General features: G+C 43.6%; 1 protein-coding gene across 3 annotated transcripts in view; it reads right to left on the bottom strand.

Moving 5' to 3' along the window:
• The window catches only part of XXYLT1 (xyloside xylosyltransferase 1), a 164,996-nt gene that overhangs the window by 92,075 nt on the left and 52,243 nt on the right, over nt 1–20,678 (bottom strand). The window contains exons 1-2 of one of the 3 annotated variants that reach the window (XM_073895357.1): nt 1,157–1,244; nt 1,027–1,070 (exon numbers count right to left, since the gene is read on the bottom strand). The exons of the other annotated variants lie outside the window; for them this stretch is intronic. Coding sequence (XP_073751458.1) covers nt 1,027–1,070; nt 1,157–1,212 — 100 coding nt within the window. The 5' untranslated portion in view covers nt 1,213–1,244. Of the gene's footprint in view, nt 1–1,026; nt 1,071–1,156; nt 1,245–20,678 lie in introns of those variants that run through there. 3 annotated transcript variants of the gene reach the window in all.

Here is a 20,678-nt window from a genome sequence, read left to right as displayed (position 1 = left end):
GGTCATTTCCAGACCAGTTTAGGAAGCCTGCCCTGCCCACCCCAGGAAGTCTCATTATGTGGTCTAACACCACATTGGGCGGGGGGGGGGGGGGGGGGGGGGGGGGGCAGGAATTTTCTGTAACCGCAAGCACTGCATCTCCAGCAGGATGCAGCCATCAACTACGAACTGACATGCAGCTACATCAACAGAGGTGTAGTGCCTCACATGCGGAGGTGAGAACATCGCCTTACTCTGCACTCCGCTTTGCGCCTGTCCCGCTCTCACGACACCCGCCTCTGAAGTACTCTCCTATTCAGATCTGAGCCCCATACTTTCAGAGGCGCAGAGACCAGCAGCAGCATGCCCAGAAGCAGGCATCTGGATCGTGGGCAGTCTGGACGTTTCCTGTGGGGGACACACGAGGAAACTGGAGCTGTTTCCCCTGACTCAAAGCTGCCTTTGAATTCCTGAAAGAAAGGAACTAGGCTTCTTCACTGAAATTAAGAGTTGGTACAAGCATCAGCAGATAAAAGCAGGTTTTGGACAATGTAAGAAAGAAGTTTCTGAAATCCAAACACGTCCAAAGATGAAAGAGGCTGCTTCTGGTGGTGGCAGTTCCCCGCCACAGGGAGTCCAAGTGGCATGCACCCCATCATCTCACTCTCCGGGGATGCCACAGAGGAGACCCTAGAACTGATAGAGGAATTGTGCCTTCGAGTTTTTCCCAACCCTGAAATTCTCTGACCCAATTCAACAACTCCCTTATCTCCACTAAAAACTGCGGTGTTCAATAGTCTGACCAGAAAAGGATATGGAAGGTTCAAGGACGGGTTTGCCGTCCAGTCCTAGTTCAACTGAACCTGAATCCCAGCCAAAAAATCAGGGAGCTGAAGAGATCCGTGTGTGTGCACGTGTACGCGGGCACGTGTGAAGAGTTGGGGGCATGTGGGGGACAGAGGTGAGACAGAAACCCCAGAAGGGGCACTGTTAGGTTACACATTCATAATCAATCCCAAGAAACAGAAACAAACTCGTCTGACTCACCCAGAGGAAAGCAGTTGTTAACTGGGGACTCCATTTCATCCTTCCTGTGAGGGAAACATTTAAAGGTGATTTCCCAAATCTCACTGAGAGTAGTAAAGATGTGGCACAAATTGAAAAGCAAGCCAGTTACCAACTGATTTCCTCAGTGTGGCTTCTGCCTGGGAAGTCCTGTGTCTGCACCTCCATGCTGTGTCACTGGGGTATGCACCTCTGAGAACCCCGCCTCTGCGCCCCCACGCTGCACCCCATCCCCCCTCTCCTTCCTGTTTTTTCTGCCCCACACACAGAACAGGACTCCACGCTGCAGACAGAGCAGGACTGGGTGAAACGGAGTGATGAAGCCACTGGCGAGGGACAGGAATCTCTGAGCTGCATCAAGGAGTGACCTGGGGCTCTGGGGCTTCCTGGGAGAGCGCTTTTGACCTTTGCAGAGCGAGGCGAGGGGAGCAGAAGAAGAAGTGCAAGGAGGGCAGGTGGCCACGCAGCACCTGGGAGGGGCTGACCATGAAAGCCATACATTCATTTCTTTTTTTTTTTTTTAAGATTTTATTTATTCATTTGAGAGACAGACAGACAGAGAGAGCACAAGCAGGGGGAGAGGCAGAGGGAGAGGGAGAAGCAGACTCCTGGCTGAGCTGGAAGCCCAGCACGGGACTCGATCCCAGGACCCTGGGATCATGACCTGAGCCAAAGGCAGATGCTTAAACAACTGAGCCACCCAGGCGTCCCAGGCCACACATTCATTTCTAAGTCCAGATCCCCAGATCTGTACACTGAGGCCAGGGGGTGGGAGTGGAACAGAAAGTCCCTTAGTAACCATAGAGGACACTTCCACCCCGCAGACCTGGCTGGGCAGGGCCAAGAAGGACGGAGTCTCAAAGGTTTGCAGATGATTTATCCCTCTGGCCTGCCTGGTCCCCAAGACTGATTTCCTTTGGCTACAGCCTCCCCCGATTTCCGAGCTGTTTCCGGCTGCTTTTCTCATCTCACTATGCCCTTTTGAACAGTTTCCTGTTCCTTTTTCTTTCTAGGGGGGGCTGCTCCTCTTCCTGGCTCTGTAGCCCTTGGAAATAAGCAAACAAACAGATAAAAGTCAGCCTCTGGGACCAGCCCCCACAGCCCCTCCTGGCCCCAGGGCTCCATTGGCCCCGTCTGGCCAAGGGGGACCAGGCAGCAGCCACGGCCAACGTGATCGGGCCCACATGCGCACTGCACCACACACACCGACAGTGGGCTGGAGGGGCGTCCACAGCTCCCTCAGCCTATGCACATCCGCTCACCAGGAGTAGCAGAGAAACAGGATTTCTCCTTAGGAGCAACTCCAAGAACCCTATCACCATCACAAGACTTTGGTCATAAGAGGTTTCCAAAGATGAAGGTGGTAGATCGTTAGCTGGCAAGAAAAAAAAGAAAAAGTGACCTGGTTCATCCCTGCTTGGCTAAGGAGAGTTGACCACAAACCAAAATATAAAATGCTCCATTGATTGCAAAGAATTCAGTTTGGACAAAAGACAAGCAGGTGGAGAGTATAGCGGGAAGTGAAAGACACGGTTAAGCTGAGGTAGAGGCTTCCCCAGCGGACCATGGGCAGTGAACAGAGCCTGGCCATGGGCCAGGAGATTAGAACTTAGAGCCCATTTTCCTCCATGAAAAGAGAAATAAAGGTGTTAGCGTATTTCAGAAGGCAACGCTTGAGAAAGCATGGCTTCCTCCCCTGATGACGAGAGCTAAGTAAATCACGCTGCTCACCCTTTCTGCACCGGCTGCGGGCTGAGAAGCTCTTTCTGCAACTAGGCACGTCTTTCCGGCTTTTTCTGAGGTCTATGCTTTCATTTGCTATATATTCAGCCATGGTCCTCAGTCTCTATTTGTTTTTATTTTTTTAGCTTTGTGTTATTTTAGCAAACACCTCCAAGACTCTGAGGAATAAGGGACTGAGTCGAAGAAGTCATTACTAGCAACAATACTAGTGCATGAACACTGTGTGAATACTTACCGTGTACCAGCTATCATTTTAAGCTACTTCTGTATATAACTCATTTGGTTGTCACAGCAACCCTGGAGACAGGTGTTTTATTATCCTCACTTCACCAAGTGGGGCACTTGGAGCCTGGAGTAGTAAGTGCCCACAGGTGTTATCTGGCAGAGCTAGGGTCTAAGCCACTGTGTTCTTCTCCATAGGCCACACCCTTCCCCACTGCAGTGTGCATGGGAAGAGGCAGGGAAGATCGATGAATTACCTAATTAACTCACAGACTAAGCTCTCTGGCTAAATTCTGAAGTTAGCTCCAAATGAGCTGTAGTGTTTTTCTTGACAGCCCTGGTCCTCCAAGATCTCCAGTGACATATGCTATGACAAACACACTTTCTATGTCAAGAGGCACCCCACTTCTCCAGTCCAATTCCAAACCAACAGGACTAAAAACTGCTACTGGCAGAGTTCCTGCCTTGTGCCAAACACCGTGAAGGGCACCCTGACCCATTAACCCAAATCCTCTGATTCCTAGTCATCAGCTTTCCGAATACCAGGTCAGCCCCTCAACCAGGGGTGTGCTCATGCGCGAGTCACCTAACCTCTTTGTGCTAGATTTTTCACAAAACTCTGGTAGCCACGTTCTTACCTCATGCGGTGGCTGTGCAGATTAAGGGTCAGGACTCACAAAGCACTTAGATTCGTGGCTGGCATCTAGTACGCACTCAGTTAATACCAGCCATTGCTGTTGCTGCCACTCTCACCAGACAGGGACATGAGGCAACCTGTTCGTTGTGGCAGTACCAGTAGCTTCGTCCATACAGGGGACCGCATGTAGCATCTCCATTCTAAAGGTTTTATGTCTCAAATCACTCTCCAGATAAACCGATTAGCCCTACACTCAAGTGGGCAGGCCTCCTGCCACAGAATGACGCTCACGGGATAAGCAGGGTGTGTTACTCCCACTGCCAAAAGCTTGTAAACAGTTCTTGCAGAGAAAACATCCTGCTTGGTTTGCATTCTCCTTTGGCCTCCTGGAAGCCTAAGCAATGAGCCAAGGTCTGCTTTCACCATCAAGAGGTGAAGATCTTAACACAAAAAGTCATTGGTGGAAGGAAGGAAATTAAGCGCGCACACGCACACGCACACGCACACACACACACACACACACAAGACCTTACATTTTTCATCCCTTTATGTGAAATTTATTTTTTCCTCCCAACAGGAACAACTACCTCCCCATAAAAGGTCAGAATTTAAACTGTTAGGTCGGGGCTGCCAAAACAATTCCCTAAACCCAGAAAGATTTACTGAGAACCTTCTAAAGCACCCGGTGCTAAAGCATGTACCAAGGACAAAAGAATTTCAAAATCCAGAGAATAGAAAAAATGAACTATATTTCTAAAGCGTGTATCATGTTTTCATGTACTTCATCTCCTTTATTTTCTATAAAACCCTGTGAGTACACATTAGTATCCTCATTTTACAAATCAAGAAACTGAGGCTCAAGCATGACAAATCAATGAAGTTCACACAACCAGTTTGTGACAAACCCGGGATGAGACGTTCAGGCTTGGGAATTCTAATCATCACTGTTCCCACTGAACTCTTGGGACTCAGGCTAGGACCGACTGATCTGCTCTTGGGCTCTCAGAGAAATTGGCTTCCATCTGCTGTAGCCACTGGAGGAAGGTCAAGTCATTACCAGGAATCCAGAGGACTCAAGTCCCTCCAGACTGGGGTCAAGGCTCTGTTACGGTTGTGAACAAGATGGAAGTAAAATTACGACAGGGCCCAGAACCCAACTGCTACTCACCTTGGTCCCCAGGGAAGGGGTGATTTGGAACTGACTCAGACCCCACCTCTCAACACCCCAAAGTTTGAAGGGAACTAGTGTGAGGGTTGAATGGCCAGAAAAATCTTGAAGTACTGTGACTTCCCAGGGTCAAAGAGCTCTGTAAGGCATCTGTTTTGGGGAAAGGAGCAGTGTCCTAAATTCTGGAATGAAAATCTGCTGGAAGGCAGGCTGAGTTATCTTCTAGAAAGAGGGAGAAAGAGAAAACCAAAGATAAAAGTGAATGGCCTAATTTGTACAACACTTCCTGACATATATAAATTCATTTTATCTCCATAATAGCCCTATGACGTCCACCAACAACAGTCAGACCAAGATAGACAGATGAGCCCTGCACCAAAGCCACCTGTGTAGATCCCTGCCTATGTTCTTCCATTAACAGTGAGTTGGTTCAATGCCAGGAACAATGGACAAGCATGGTCATTGCTTCATTTTTACAATGACATACTACACAGGTTTTCAGACACCTTCCAAAACATGCTAAGTGTGGAACGAAGAATGGTCTTTAGCACAATGTGTGGAGCCCTCCATACTTCTATTGATTTCCTTCTGGATTTCAAACTGTCAAACACCACTGGATCATAGCAAGGGGACTAACAGAATGGTATCCATCTTCCCTGCCTTTGCCTTTAAACTGAAACATGATTAAAATCCCAACTCCCCTCACTGGCTATCACCATACCCTCAGACCACTTTAAGAAATGGCCTCCTCAGGGCGCCTGGGTGGCTGAGTCAGTTGAGCGCCCCACTCTTTGTTTCGGTTCAGGTCATGATCTCAGGGTTGTGAGATGGAGCCCTGCGTGGGGCTACCTGCTCAGTGGGAGTCTGCTTAAAGATTCTCTCCCTCTGGCTCTCCCCCCACCTTCAAATAAATAAATAAACCTTAAAAAAATGGCCTCCTAATTCTGGAAGTTAGGAAAATCTCCAAAGTGATTCAGAAGAACCCCTATCCTCCACCCCCAGGAAACCTGATGAGTCTGTCTGATCCAGGTCTACTTAATCAGAAGTTAGATCACTCTATTTTCAGGTCCCACTGGACAATCAACACAACCCCCTCCCACCTCCCACGCAGCTGGTAAAACTCCCAGCATTCAAATTAGCATAGACTCTGTGGGTTGAGAAAATATTCTGGGAAATCACTAATCCTGAAGGAAGCACCCACACTTCAGTTAAGGAAAAATTCTAAAGTTCCTCCTTCATGTCAAATCATTCTTCTCTCTACCAATAAAATGGACTACATTAAAAAAGAAGAGTTTTCTAGTGTCTTCATCCTTTCAGTTTCAGTTTCCCCAGTGCTGGCATTTTTATGCGGGTCACTTTCTAGACCGTACAAATCAGAAGTTGTAGCGAGGAGGGCTTGGCATCCTTGATGTCTACTCTTTTGCAGACCAATGACAGCATCACAAATGACTTCACTCCGGTTAAACAAGAAAGGTGGGCAGGAAGGAAAGAAAAGAAAAAAAGGTGAAAAGGAAAGAAAGGAGGAGGTGCACTGGAGTATTGGGAAGAAAGTTCTGTTCTGTCAGACAGAGAACAATCAGGGTTTTGGAATGGTCGGTGTCTTTGAACTTAGAATAAAGAATGGAAAAAGCAGCTCGGTTGGAGAATGTTCCATCATGATCATCTGATTAGCGGAACACGAAACACTGAGCACATCTGCAGTGAAAGAGGGGAGGAATAAGGATGCCAAAGGGACACTCCCCAGAACCAACACCACAAAGACAGAAAGACTAGAGCAGAAAACAAGTCACTGGTATCTTCTGGTCCTGCTTCCGGAGCAAAGCCATAGTCTGGACAGGTTTTTGATCCATGTTTGTTTTTTCACTTCAATCTCTGAAGTCACTGAATGACCATGGGTAATAAGGTCAATTTGTGCTGATTTATAACATCAGCTTTCTCACTTTAGAGCTGTGGCCCAAGTTATATGAGCCCCCAATCTGAGGTCCTATGGTTTCTGCAACTGGACTGACCTGGCCGAAGGTGGCAAATCAGCTCACCCTCTGGGTGCTGAGGGACCCAATAGGGTTATGGCTTCACTTTCTTCTTTCAGGTCCTTCCTGAATGTTAAAATAAGCCCTGACTCTTATTCCTCTGAGAGGGGGTTCACACACCCATCTCTACACCTGGACACCCAGCTCTCCTTCCACAACAAGCCCTGACACCCTCCCTCCCCTCCCCGTATCTTTCCCCAACCACTTTCACTCAGGTTTGTAACCTCTTGACTTCCCAATGAAGGCCTTCTCTTTCCTTAACATTCCAGCTCTGAAGACTCTCGACCAGAGCTTCCCCACCCCACTGTCCACACCTGCCATGGTGGTTAAACCTTCCCTCTCACTTAACAATTCCAAACCACTTCTTTCCTAGAGTCCTCAGGCTGCCTTCTGGTACATACTAGGTTTCCCTGGTACTTGAAAGCCACCGCAGAGCTGCTCCCCAGACTCTGTCAATCTCCTCTTCAAAACCTTCCAAAGTTGGCTCCCCCACCACAACCCCACAAACAGAACTTTTCGATGGGATTTGATGCGCTCCGTGGGGATCCTCAAGTCCAGGCCACACTCTTGGGTCCATCCCACAAAAGAATGCATGAAGAAGCACTTAAGCCACTAGATGAAAATGCAAACCACGTTACTCCCTTGCTTCAAACTCCAACAGCGGTTGCAAATCCCACTGTCCTCAGGAGAAGATTCCCCAGGTCTCAGCACAGCTCTCGATCCTGCCTGGCCTGGCCTGGCCCTGCCGACACTGGATCCCCAGCAACACAGCACCTGTAGTCCCCTGCACTGCCCTTATCATGACTGTAATTAATTAACCACTTGTTCAATAATCTGATTAATATCTGTCTTCACTATACATTCCATGAGGGCTGAAACCACATCTGTTTTCCTAACCCCACATTCCCAGCTCATGGGGGCAGGGTTTGATGAGCAGTTGGAATTCAATAAATCTTTGCTGAATGAATGAGGGAATGAAGTGCTGGTGACAGCTTCTCTGTCCACCTGCGTCCTGTTAATGGCAATGTAGGCTGAAGCTTTGCTCCTGATCCCCCAACTTTCTCTTCTGTGTTCCTTCATTAGATCTCGGCCTCCAAAGCCATTAGCCCCCTTCAAGTTTTTCAGGAAATTTGAAACTCTCCATGTAGCACTATGAGGAACCATAAGAACACAGTCAATCAATCAGAGAGACAATCTCCCCCTAATATCTTGTTCTAACGTTTATTGGAATGACTTAACCAAGAACTGCAACATATAGAAGGAAAAAGAAATGGGATTCTGCCTCTGGAAACCATTCCTCTAAGCTCCTTTGATTTTAATTGCTTTGCGTGCAAATGGAAGAGTCCCAGTTGACTGAAACTTTTTTCATTTGCAGCCAGAGTGAATGATGCAGGCTGCATTCCAGTGAACATGCTCTTAATATTATAGGAAGACTTGGGGCTAGGGACATGCCTAGACATGATTAACAAAGCTGTGCACTTGCAAATTAGATGAATGCCAGGAAATATTTAAAACTTTCCTTTCTTACCAAACACTTCAAAGACATGTCCTTATTTATTGTCAACCTTTTACCCCCAATTTAAAACAAAAACAAAGATAAATCCTTTCTGTCTGAGAAAGGCTCTACTAAAGAAAGTCACTGTGATATGAAATGCATCTCAAGGACAGGAGTTCAACTAATGCCTTAAGTTTCCCTAGCTCTAAATACAAGAGTAAATATCTGAATCTAGGAAAGGTCTGATCCCAGAGATACCACTTCTAGATAGGAAGAAAATCTAAGGGACTGAAATGAATTAGTTTACCTCCCAAAGGTATAGTCCATAGGAATAGTCTCTAGCCAGCAAATCACACATGTAGGACTTGACCTTTACTCCTTGGGGAAGGAAATCCAGGAAGCAAGGCTGAAACAATCCGAGCTGGCTGGAGAAGACTGGAGCAGCAGCTGCTGCGGGGCTTGTATATTCCAGCAAAAGCTACATCTGGTCCGCAAACTGCTTCTGCAGTTTCCTCTCATTTCCCGAGCTGGGCAGACAGTGACGGAAGGTATGCTGGCCCCGGGGAGCTCTCCAGAAACCTAAACTCTTGTAATGGCCCGGTGAGGTGAGCTGTGCCAGGTATTTTCCACACCAAGGGCTGAAGATGCCTTCTGGGTGCACATGGTCTCCCCCACTTTAGATCCTCGGGAATCTGAAATGCTGATCACCAGCACTAGGGGCCCATCCAGCTCAAAGTTCAACAGCTAAAACTCCTTGCTCCCATTTCTGTCCACTGAGCCCTATCTCAGAATCATAGAATCTTGGGGTCGAAGGGGCAAAATTTCTTTCAATCCTCACTCCGGTGGTTGATTTTCCTCTGCAAACAAGCTTGTGTAAACATCAAGCACGACTCAAACATTTTGTGATTTAACTTGACGAGACATCTCATAACCAGGAGGTGCTATTCTACTATGCTGCATCAGACTGGCCTGAGTTCAAGCTCTGCTCTAGCTTTCAGATGTGAGATCCTGAGTCACGTCTTCTCCCTGAGCCTCACTTTCCTCACACAATAATAGTAAACAATAATGATGCTTCCATGCATTGAGCACTTGCTATGTACCAGTTACTATGCAGAGTACTTTACACTGATTTGATAATTCAAGCCTCCCAAGAACCTTATGAGTTGGGTACTATGTTATCCCCATTTTATATAAGAAAACCGAGATCTAGAACATATGTGACATGCCCCCTAAGCTACACAGACACAGGGCAACCTCTAGGGATCCAGTCTTAAAAATAAAAAAATAAGTAATACTGAACAAATACATTAGTGGCCACACACTGGAGGTGAGACATTTCACAGATTTATCCCAGGCAACTTACTAAACAAAGAAATAAACAAAATAGAAACAGCAGCCACAATGAGGAAAATATCAGAAACCAGAGTTGCTGCAATATATTAATCAACACGTTCAGTTTCCAACAAAAAATTATGAGACATGCAAAGAAAGTATGACCCATATTCAAGGAATATAGCAATTAATAGAAACTATTTTTGAATGTACCCAGATGATGGATTTGGCAAACAAAACTTCAAAGCAGATATTATAAATATCTCCAAAGAACTAGGAAAAAAAAAAACATGTAAAAAGAACTTAAAAATATGATAACAATGAATCAACAAATATTTTCAATATGGTTAAAAAAATTTTTTTAAGAACCAAATTAAAATTCTGGAATTAAAGAGTTCAAAAACTAAAATGAAAAGCTACTAGAGGGGCTAATGGAATATTCAAGATGGTGAAAGAAAAATTCTGTGAACTTGTATAATGAAGGGGGGGAAATCGGAGGGGGAGACGACCCATGAGAGACTATGGACTCTGAGAAATAAACTGAGGGTTCTAGAGGGGACGGGGGTGGGGGGGATGGGTTAGCCCGGTGATGGGTATTAAAGAGGGCACGTACTGAATGGAGCACTGGGTGTTATACAGAAACAATGAATCATGGAACACTACATCAAAAACTAATGATGTATGGTGATTAACATAACATAATAAAATTAAAAAATGTAAAAATAAATAAATAAATAAAAGCTTTGGAGAAGAAAAAATAAAGACCTAATTATTTTACTGATTTGGGGGGAAAAAAAGAAAAATACAAAGTATCCAATCTGAAGAATAGACAGAAAAAAAATGCATAAAAATGAACAGAGTCTCAGAGACCTGTAGGACATCATCAAACATACCATATATGTGCAATGAGAGTCCCAGAAGAAGTGGGCAAGGAAATGTAGAAGCAAAAAGTATTTATAGAAATAATGACTAAAAATTTCCTGAACTTGATTAAAAAAAAAAAACTATACATTCAAGAAGCTCAACAAACTCTAAGTAGGGGAAATACAAAGAAATCTACACCTAGAGAAAGCATAATTGAACTCTTGGAAGACAAAGAGAAAATCTTGAAGGCAACACGAGAAAAACAACTCATCATATACAAGAGAGCCTCAATATGCTAGTTCACAAAACAAATCTCCAAAAAAAAAATCTCAATAAATTTAGAAGGTCTGAAATCATATCAAGTATATTCTGTGTTTAAAAGCAGAAATTAGGGGCACCTGGGTGGCTCAGTCAGTTAAGCATCCGACTTTTTTTTTTTTTTAAAGATTGCATTTATTTATTTGACAGAGACAGGGACAGCGAGAGAGGGAACACAAGCAGCGGGAGTGGGAGAGGGAGAAGCAGGCTTCCCGCTGGGGAGAGAGCCCGATCCCAGGACCCCAGGGGAGCATGACCTGAGCCAAAGGCAGATGCTTAACGACTGAGCCACCCAGGCGCCCTAAGCATCCGACTCTTGACCTCAGCTCAGGTGTTGATCTCAGGGTTATGAGTTCAAGCCCCATGCTGGGCTCCACACTGGAGCTGGAGCCTACTTAAAAAATAAAAATAAGGGACACCTGGGTGGCTCAGGTCATGATCCTGGATCATAGGAGCAAGTCCCGCATCGGGCTCCTTGCTCAGCAGGGGAGCCTGCTTCTCCCTCTGCCTGTTCTACCTGCTCTGCCTGCTGCTCCCCTTGTTTGGGCTCGCTCTCTCTCTCTCTCTGACAAATAAATAAATAAAATCTTAAGAAACAAAACAAAAATAAATAAATAAATCAGTAAAACAAATTATATTATAAAATATAGAAATTAACAACAGAAAGAAACTTAGGAAATCTCCAAACATTTAGAAATTAAACTGCATACTTTTAAATAACTTTTAAATAACCCACTGGTCAAAAAGAAATGACAAGGGAAATTAGAAAATATTTTGAACTCAATGAAACATAGTATACCAAAATAAGTAGGATACAGCTCAAGCAATACTTAGAGGAAGATATATAGCTTTAAATGCCTATATCAGAAAGGAAGGCTCTCAAACAAATAACCTAATCTTCATCTTAAGAAACTAGAAATAGAAAAACAAAAACCAAAGCAATCAGAAGAAAGGAAATAAAGATTAGAACAGAAATAAATTAGAGAAAACAGAAAAACACTTGAGAAAAAAAACCAAAAAGTTGATTTTTTGAAAAGATCGGCCACACTGACAAATCTTTAGCTAGATTGATGAGAGAGAGAGACAAAAAGGAGACACAAATTACAAAATGACAAAAGAAGGGACACCGTTAACAACCCCACAGAACAACTTTATGCCACTAAATTACACAACTTGGATAAAATAGAAATAAATGTATAAAAAGACATAAGTTACCAAGACTGATCCAAGAAGAAATAGATAATCTGAATAGATCTATAACAAGAAACTGAATTCATAATTTAAAATGTTCCCACAAAGAAAAGCAGAGGCCCAGATGATTTCACAAGTGAATCCTATCAAATATTTGAAGGAGAAATAATACAGGACACCTGGGTGGCACCCAGGTCAGTTAAGCACCCAACTCTTTTTTTTATTTTTTTATTGTTATGTTAATCACCATATATTACATCATTTGTTTTTGATGTAGTGTTCCATGATTCATTGTTTGTTCATAACACCCAGTGCTCCATGCAGAATGTGCCCTCTTTAATACCCATCACCAGGCTAATCCATCCCCCTACCCTCCTCCCCTCTAGAACCCTCAGTTTGTTTTTCAGAGTCCATCGTCTCTCATGGTTCGTCTCCCCTCCGACTTACTCCCCTTCATTCTTCCCCTACTGCTATCTTCTTCTTTTTCTTTTTTCTTAAAATATGTTGCGTTATTTATTTCAGAAGTGCAGATCTGTGATTCAACAGTCTTGCACAATTCACAGCGCTCACCATAGCACATACCCTCCCCAATGTCTATCACCCAGCCACCCCATCCCTCCCACCCCCAACCACTCCAGTAACACTCAGTTTGTTCCTGAGGTTAAGAATTCCTCATATCAGTGAGGTAATATGATACATGTCTTTCTCTGATTGACTTATTTCGCTAAGCATAACACCCTCCAGTTCCAGCCACGTCGTTGCAAATGGCAAGATCTCATTCCTTTTGATGGCTGCATAATATTCCATTGTGTATATATACCACATCTTCTTTATCCATTCATCTGTCGATGGACATCTTGGCTCTTTCCACAGTTTGGCTATTGTGGACATTGCTGCTACAAACATTGGGGTGCACATACCCCTTCGGGTACCTACATTTGTATCTTTGGGGTAAATACCCAGTAGAAGCACCCAACTCTTGATTTCAGCTCAGATTATGATCTCAGGGTCGTGAGATTGAGCCACAAACACACACCCCTCCTCAGGCTCTGTGCTCAGCGTGAAGTCTACTTAAGATTCTTTTTCTCTCTCCCTCTGCCCGTCCCTCTTCTGGTGCACTCCCTGTGTCTCTCAGATAAATAAAATCTTTAAAAATAAAATTAAATAAATAAATAAGAAATAATACCAATCTTTTACAAATTTTTCAAAAATAGAAAGGAACACTACACAATTCATTGTATGAGACCAAAAATATCACAAGAAAAGCAAATTTTAATTCTTAATAAAATAATAAACCCTATCTACCAACATATAAAAAGATTATATAAGACAGCCAAGTGGGGATTTATTCCAGGAATGCAGGGTTGGTATACCATCCAAAATTAAATAATGTAATACACCATATTAATAAAGGACAAAAACCACTGATCACCTCAATAGACAAGATAAAAACTCTCAATAAACTAGGAAAATAGGGAAATTTTCTTCAACCTGATATAGGGCATCAATCAGTTTTCCTAAAAGCTGTAGTCAACCACCATTATGTAAATGGTGAGAGACTGCTTCATCTTCCCAAGATTGGGAACAGGTTTGATCACCTCTTTTGGACACTATATTGTACTTATAGCTAGAACCTAGACCTAGTGTAGTAAGGCAAAAATATTAATCATCATCATCATCATCTAATGAAAAGCATCCAGATTGGAAAGGAAGAATTAAAACTGTCTTTATTCACAGATACATGAACCTGTATGTTAAAAATCCCAAGGAATCGGGGCGCCTGGGTGGCTCAGTTGGTTAAGCGACTGCCTTCGGCTCAGGTCAGGTCATGATCCTGGGGGTCCCGGGATTGGGTCCCACATTGGGCTCCCTGCTCAGCAGGGAGTCTGCTTCTCCCTCTGACCCTCTTCCCTCTCGTGCTCTCTATCTCTCATTCTCTCTCTCTCAAATAAATAAATAAAATCTTTAAAAAAAAAATCCCAAGGAATCCACACAGAAAAACTATTAGAACTGATCACCTCCAGCTACCTCTAAATACATTTGGAGATTAGAATTTCAACATAAAAGAGGCGCCTGGGTGGCCCAGTCAGTTAAGCGTCTCCTTCGGCTCAGGTCATGATCCCAGGGTTCTGGGATCGAGTCCCACATCAGGCTCCCTGCTGAGCGGGGAGCCTGCTTCTCCCTCTCCTCCCCACTTGCTCGTGCTCTCTCTAGCTATCTCTGTCTCTCTCAAATAAATAAAAAATCTTAAAAAAAAGAATTTCAACATAAGAATTTTGGACAGACACAAACATTCGGTTCATCGCACCTAAGAATCTACCCAAGAAATATGAAAATATGTTCACACAAAAACATACACATGAGGGGCGCCTGGGTGGCTCAGTCATTAAGCGTCTGCCTTTGGTTCAGGTCATGATCCCGGGGCCCTGGGATCGAGCCCCTCATCGGGCTCCCTGCTCTGGGGAAGCCTGCTTCTCCCTCTCCCACTCCCCCTGCTTGTGTTCCCTCTCTCGCTGCGTCTCTGTCAAATAAATAAATAAAATCTTTAAAAAAAAAAATACACATGAATGCTCATAACAGCATTATTCATAATAACCCCAAACTGGAATCAATAAAAATATCCAACAACTTGTGAATACATGAACAAAATGTGGTATATATCTATACAATGGAATACTACTTAACAATTAAAAGGAATGAACATGCTACAACATGAATAAACCTCAAAAAGATTATGCTAAGTGGAAAAATCCAAATGCAAAAGATTACATATTGTATGAATCAATTCATATGAAATTTTCAGAAAGATTAATAGAGAAAGAAAGCAGGTCAGGGATTGCCTATGGCTAAGGGTTGGAGCACGGATTAACTGCAACCAAGCACAAGGATCACTTCCTGGAGTAATGGAAAGGTTCGAGAACTGGACTGTGGTGATAACTGCATAACCCTAAATCATTTTTTTTAATTTACCAAATTTACCAAAAATCATTAAATTGTGCATTTTTTTTTAAAGATTTATTTGACAGACAGAGAGACAGCAAGATAGGGAACACAAGCAGGGGGAGTGGGAGAGGGAGAAGCAGGCCTCCCGTCAAGCAGGGAGCCCAATGCGGGGCTCGATCCCAGGACCCCAGGATCAGGACCTGAGCTGAAGGCAGATACTTAATGACTGAGCCACCCAGGCGCCCTTAAATTATGCATTTATAATGGGTAAATTTTATGATATGTAAATTGTATCTCCTCAAAGCCGTTTGGGGAGAAAAGACAATGTGTGTAAAAATTATTTTTAAATCATAAAATACAGCAGCTGCTAGTACATGGGTTGTTGATGTTGTTAAATGCTATGGTCCTGGGCCTTTCCCATTGGGAACCCTCCATTGATAAACTTTGCTTATTCTCATAAATGTTCTCTTCAGTGAATTTCTATAAATCACTTAGAATAGTGCCTGTGTCTTTTTTTTTTTTAAGATTTTATTTATTTATTTGAGAGAGAGAGAATGAGACAGAAAGCACGAGAGGGAAGAGGGTCAGAGGGAGAAGCAGACTCCCCGCTGAGCGGGGAGCCCGATGCGGGACTCGATCCCGGGACTCCAGGATCATGACCTGAGCCGAAGGCAGTCGCTCAACCAACTGAGCCACCCAGGCACTCGCCTGTGTCTTAATAAATATTATGTATTAACTATTGTCATCATTATTATTATTAATGTGACAGGCATGCCTTTGAAGTGCTCTGAGAAGGTAGTCCTGGGCCCTGCAGGGGTGGCCATTATGGCTCCTTCTCCAGAGGCTCTCAGCCAGCCAGAATTGTTTCTATACAGAGTCCCACTGAGAAGTGGCCCTGCATTTCTTCCACTGGATAGAGCCTCTTTCAGCTTAAAAAAAGAAAAAGACCATCTTTGTCTCTTTTGTTCCTTTGTTCTTGGAACCATCCAGATGCTTGGGGGAAAGGTCACTCCTAGTATATCGTAAATGAAAGAGATTCAAGAATGACAAGGCTTTTGTGTCTTGGGTCTCCAGACTCTTGAAGTGTCCGCCTTCTCTCACCCCACCATCCGCACTCACACCGCTCTCCAGAACAGCTCTGAGGGGCAGGGTAGTGCTATACTGGAAACCCTGTTTTCCTCGCACTGCAGATGGCACCCCTCCTAGCAGGGTCAACCCCCCTGGTAGGCAGATTTCAGCACCCCAGCTTCAGCTCAGTCTTGAAGGGTATCGAGGCTACTTCAGCAGGCCAGGGTCTTGTCACAACCTCCGAGCTACAGTCCCCTTTCCTCCTCACTGAGCTGACCAGTGTGTGGCTAGGATAAGCCTCAATTTTTCTACCTGGGACTACTGTTCCCTCCAATCTGAGGCCACAGCCTACTTTATCCTCTTCAGGAAGCTGAACCCCATTCTCTGGACAAGGGGCTTAGCCAGTAAGGACCCTAATTCCTGGCCTCTCAAACCACCCAGGAGGCTGACACACCCTCTAGAGCAGTGTTAATGGAACTTTCTACAATGGTGGAAATGTTCCATATCTGCACCATTCGACGCAATAGCTAATCACATTTGGCTACTGAACACTTGAAATATGCTTACTGTGACCAAGGAATTGAATTTTTAACTTTAGTTACTTTTAATTAATTTAAATTTAAATGGCCATATGTGACCACTGGGTATTGATTGTATCAGACAACACAGCTCAGGGAGCCACTGGTGGCCGGGGTGGGAGCTCCCTGACCTCCTGTCACTCACCTGGTCCCATTCTGCCACTGCATACAAGGGCCCTGGCTTCCTCTCCAACCATCCCAGTACTACCACCAGAGCAGCAACCCCGACTCTACCAGTACTCTGCCCCCCCAGCGGCAACAGGTACGCTCGCAGAAGTCTGAGGACTGCTCCTGCAATCTTTCTGCAACACATCTCAGGGGAAAAAACACAAAGGGAGAGACCACAGAGATGAGCCAGGCTGTAAACATGCAAACATCTATACAAACGTGAAGGATGGAAGAGGCCTCTGCTTTCTCTTTTTAAATCTGAATAAACAACTAGCTTGGAATTCAGTCATAATTTCACCACCATAGTATGAGTTAGGGCCCAAACTATGTAAAACAAAATTTAAGAGTCACATCAGACAGGAAAAGGAGGATCATTATAAAATGCTTTGCAGGAACTAAAATACCAAAGTAATGAGGAACATCTGATGAGATAAAACTAAGGTGGCTATAATTTCAAGTCATTAATTGTCACTTCATGGAAATTTTTTTTTTTAAAGAAGTAGCCCACTTGAAGATAGGCAGAGGAGCTAGCAGAAGGAAAATCCTTTGTTTGGGGGCTGGTATGTCCTTTTAAAAAGCCAGGGTTGGTCAATTATCTTACAGCATAACCACCTTGGATTGAAAAAAATCAATATGCATCCAGGCAATTACTTTCTGCACCTCCTGCTACTGAATTAGCGAGTTTTCACGACTCAGTTAGCTCTTAACTTAAAATAGTAGCCAGTCTCTATTTTTAATTGGGATATTTATTTATAATAAAATGCAGTGCTACTTCAAATTGTTTTAGAGAATCTCCAAAGAACAGATTGAGAGTCAAATACAAATGGCATAATATTAAAATGTTTTAATTCTTTGGTCCAGTAATCTTACAGTGATCATTATCCCTGGGAAGTACAATTTGAAAGGAAAAACTGTGTACCTAAAGATGTTCACAAGCATCATAATCTAAAATGGCAAAAATTAGAACAATCTACACAAATTAAATGTTCTACAAAGAAGGAAGCGATTATATATCCACTCTATTCAGGTTCACACTTGTCATTGCTCCAGAGAAGCTGCTCGTCAAGGTGACCGACGACACTTCCACGTTGCTAAATCCAGCCTTCATTGTACTTACCTATCATCAGCATTTGACACAGATGATCACTCTCCCTCTTGAGAAGTGTTCTATGTACTTGGCCTCACTTACTCCCCTAACCTAATCAAGAGCTTATAGAAAAGCAAACTCAGAGTCTTCCCCCAAGGGCCCTGCAGACACAAGACTCAGGGGCAGCTTAGACTAGCCCCACCCACCCATTACCTGCCACTCAAGTCGGAGAGAGAAGCCAACTCAAGTGGGACTCAGCTCATGTGCTTACCACAGACTCACGCTCAGCTTTCCCCATCCACAAAACCAGACTAGCCAAAGTGTGACTAATTCATAATGGCAGGAAGTCCAATAAACATTCAACGGGGACCTGGAGAATCAAATATATGTATGTCAGGTTCACCCAACAGTGTCTGGCCTGGATTATGAAAACTAGTTGCATTTCCTGACGGTGCAGCAATTGAGGAAAACATCCCAGAGGTACACTTGGGCAGGGAGGGATGCAAATGAAGGAGGCAGTATTTGGCACAGGTGATTCACAACGAGGATGAGGAACTCAAAGGAGGAAGCAGGCTCAAAGAGAAGAGTCATACAACGTGAAACTTCTGTTCCCACCCACCCTGAGTTTTAGAACCGAGTCAATTAGGAGCAAGCCACCCAGGTGTTTCATCCTGGGAAAGCCAAGGGCCTGATGAAGGAGTTCTAGGCCACACTGACTCCACAGTAAGAAAAGGTTATCAAGTATAGAGTCAAGGGCTAGGCTGTAAGGTTATCCCAGCTGAAGCCATACTAAAAAGCACAGTAACAGCAAGCACTTAAGTAACACTTGTTACGTGCCTTGGATCATCCAAGCACATTACATATATTAATTAACTCAATTAACTTTCACAAGCAGATACTATTAGTTTCAGTTACTAAGTGGCAGGGCTGTACTCAAACCGAGGCAGTGCTGTTCCAGTGCTCTCAATCGTTAGGCAATACAGAACAAAATCTTCAAACACCAACTCCCCAGTCATCAGAGACAAGTTACATGGTGTTCGCAAGGCCACAGCATTGATAGCCAGTTCAGGAAGTGACTCTTCATTACGGGAAACAAAATATCCCCTCCCGTCTCCACTGCGCGCACTGATCACTACAGAAATCCAGACAAAAGCTGCAGAGTCCTCAGATGGAAGTACAAAAACCAATTATCGAGTTAATGAGTAAATATTGGTAGGCATTTTCCAAGCACTGGAAAAAACAAATCTCTACAAAAAATCAACTGATATGGGCTTGCTGCTGCTTGTAAATAAATTTTGATCAACTGCATCATCAGGGACTGAAATTAATCTGCAAAGTGAATGAAGAGCTGGGATATGTGGCTGCTTCTGGGCTGGGAGTAATGTGGGATAGGAACAAGCAGGGTCCACAGAAGAGGCCTCATCAGCAGGACCAGAAGAGGAATCCAGATCAAAGAAGCACAGTCTGTTCTCTCATCCACCTGCTCAGGGCTCCCATCACTCCCCTGGAACTCTGTATACCTACAGACAGAACTAATCATTTCCAACAAATCGTTAGGAATTTATCCAACAAAATCCTACATGTGCTAAAAATCATTTATGAACAAGAAAGTAACTGTAGTAATTGTTTTTAATTACAAAATTTAAAAATAATCTAAAGGTACATCAACAAGAGACTAGTTAAATTAAATACTGTACAATGAAATACTCTGTAGCTTTAAAAAAAAAAAAAAAATGAGTCACCCCTAGCCACACTAATTTAAAACTACCCCAGACATATTGTTAAGTGAAACAAAAAATAAATAAGGTGCAGAACTTTCCCACGGAGCTGAGAACTTAGTAGCGGGGGATGAGGGTAAGAAGACATATTTTCTCTGTATATCCTTTGTATTTCTGAATTTTGTACCATTTGGAGGTGATTGCAAATAAGACAACAAAAGCCAAAAAATAAGTCTTTTTTTTCTTAAGATTTTATTTATTTATTTGACAGAGAGAGACACTGCGAGAGAGGGAACACAAGCAGGGGGAGCGGGAGAGGGAGAAGCAGGCTTCCCGCAGAGCAGGGAGCCCAATGCGGGGCTCGATCCCAGGACCCTGGGATCATGACCTGAGCCGAAGGCAGACGCACAATGACTAAGCCACCCGGGTGCCCCCCAAAAATAAGTCTTAATGAGTTTCATCAATGTGGTAAATCTATACACATTGACAGCTAAATGTCTATCACAATGTTAAGTGGGGAGAAAAAGCAAATGTAGAGTTTAATCCCATTTATATTAAAATAATTTTTGTTGTGTGTTGGCATATGTGTGCTCATAAATGCATAGAAAAAGGCCTAAAATGAAACACCAATCTATTTACAGTGCTCACCCCTTAAGAGGGGAGTAGAATCAGGGTAGGAAAGAAGGAATTTGTGCATTGATTACCATTAAAAATCTGCATTTTTAAGATTTTTCCAATTGACCACCCATAACTTTTTTGATTACTGTGTTCCTTATTTCTAAAAATGGTATTTGGTTGTTTTTCAAGTATGCAAGGTCACTTTTTACAGTTTCCTGCAGGTACTTTCAGGCTTGTCTTTTGTTTCTTTCAACATGGTTAGCATACATTTTTTATGCTAGTGTCTGATAAGTCCAACACCTGAAGTCTTTGAGAGTCTACTTTTGCTGTCTCTTGTTTTTGCTTGTTCTCACTCATTGCACCTTGTTTTCTTTGTGCTTGGTTATTTTTGGTTGTGCACTGTTCATTGTCCTTGAAAGTTACTGTGAGAACATTCAACTAAGTTCCCACGAGG

The sequence above is a fragment of the Callorhinus ursinus genome, unplaced genomic scaffold (assembly GCF_003265705.2).
Source record: "Callorhinus ursinus isolate GAN/ISIS: 27379988/994484 unplaced genomic scaffold, GSC_fseal_2.0 scaffold1, whole genome shotgun sequence".
Lineage (NCBI taxonomy): Eukaryota > Metazoa > Chordata > Mammalia > Carnivora > Otariidae > Callorhinus > Callorhinus ursinus.
Note: the sequence above shows the minus strand (reverse complement) of the source record. Positions and strands in the feature narration are given on the sequence as shown.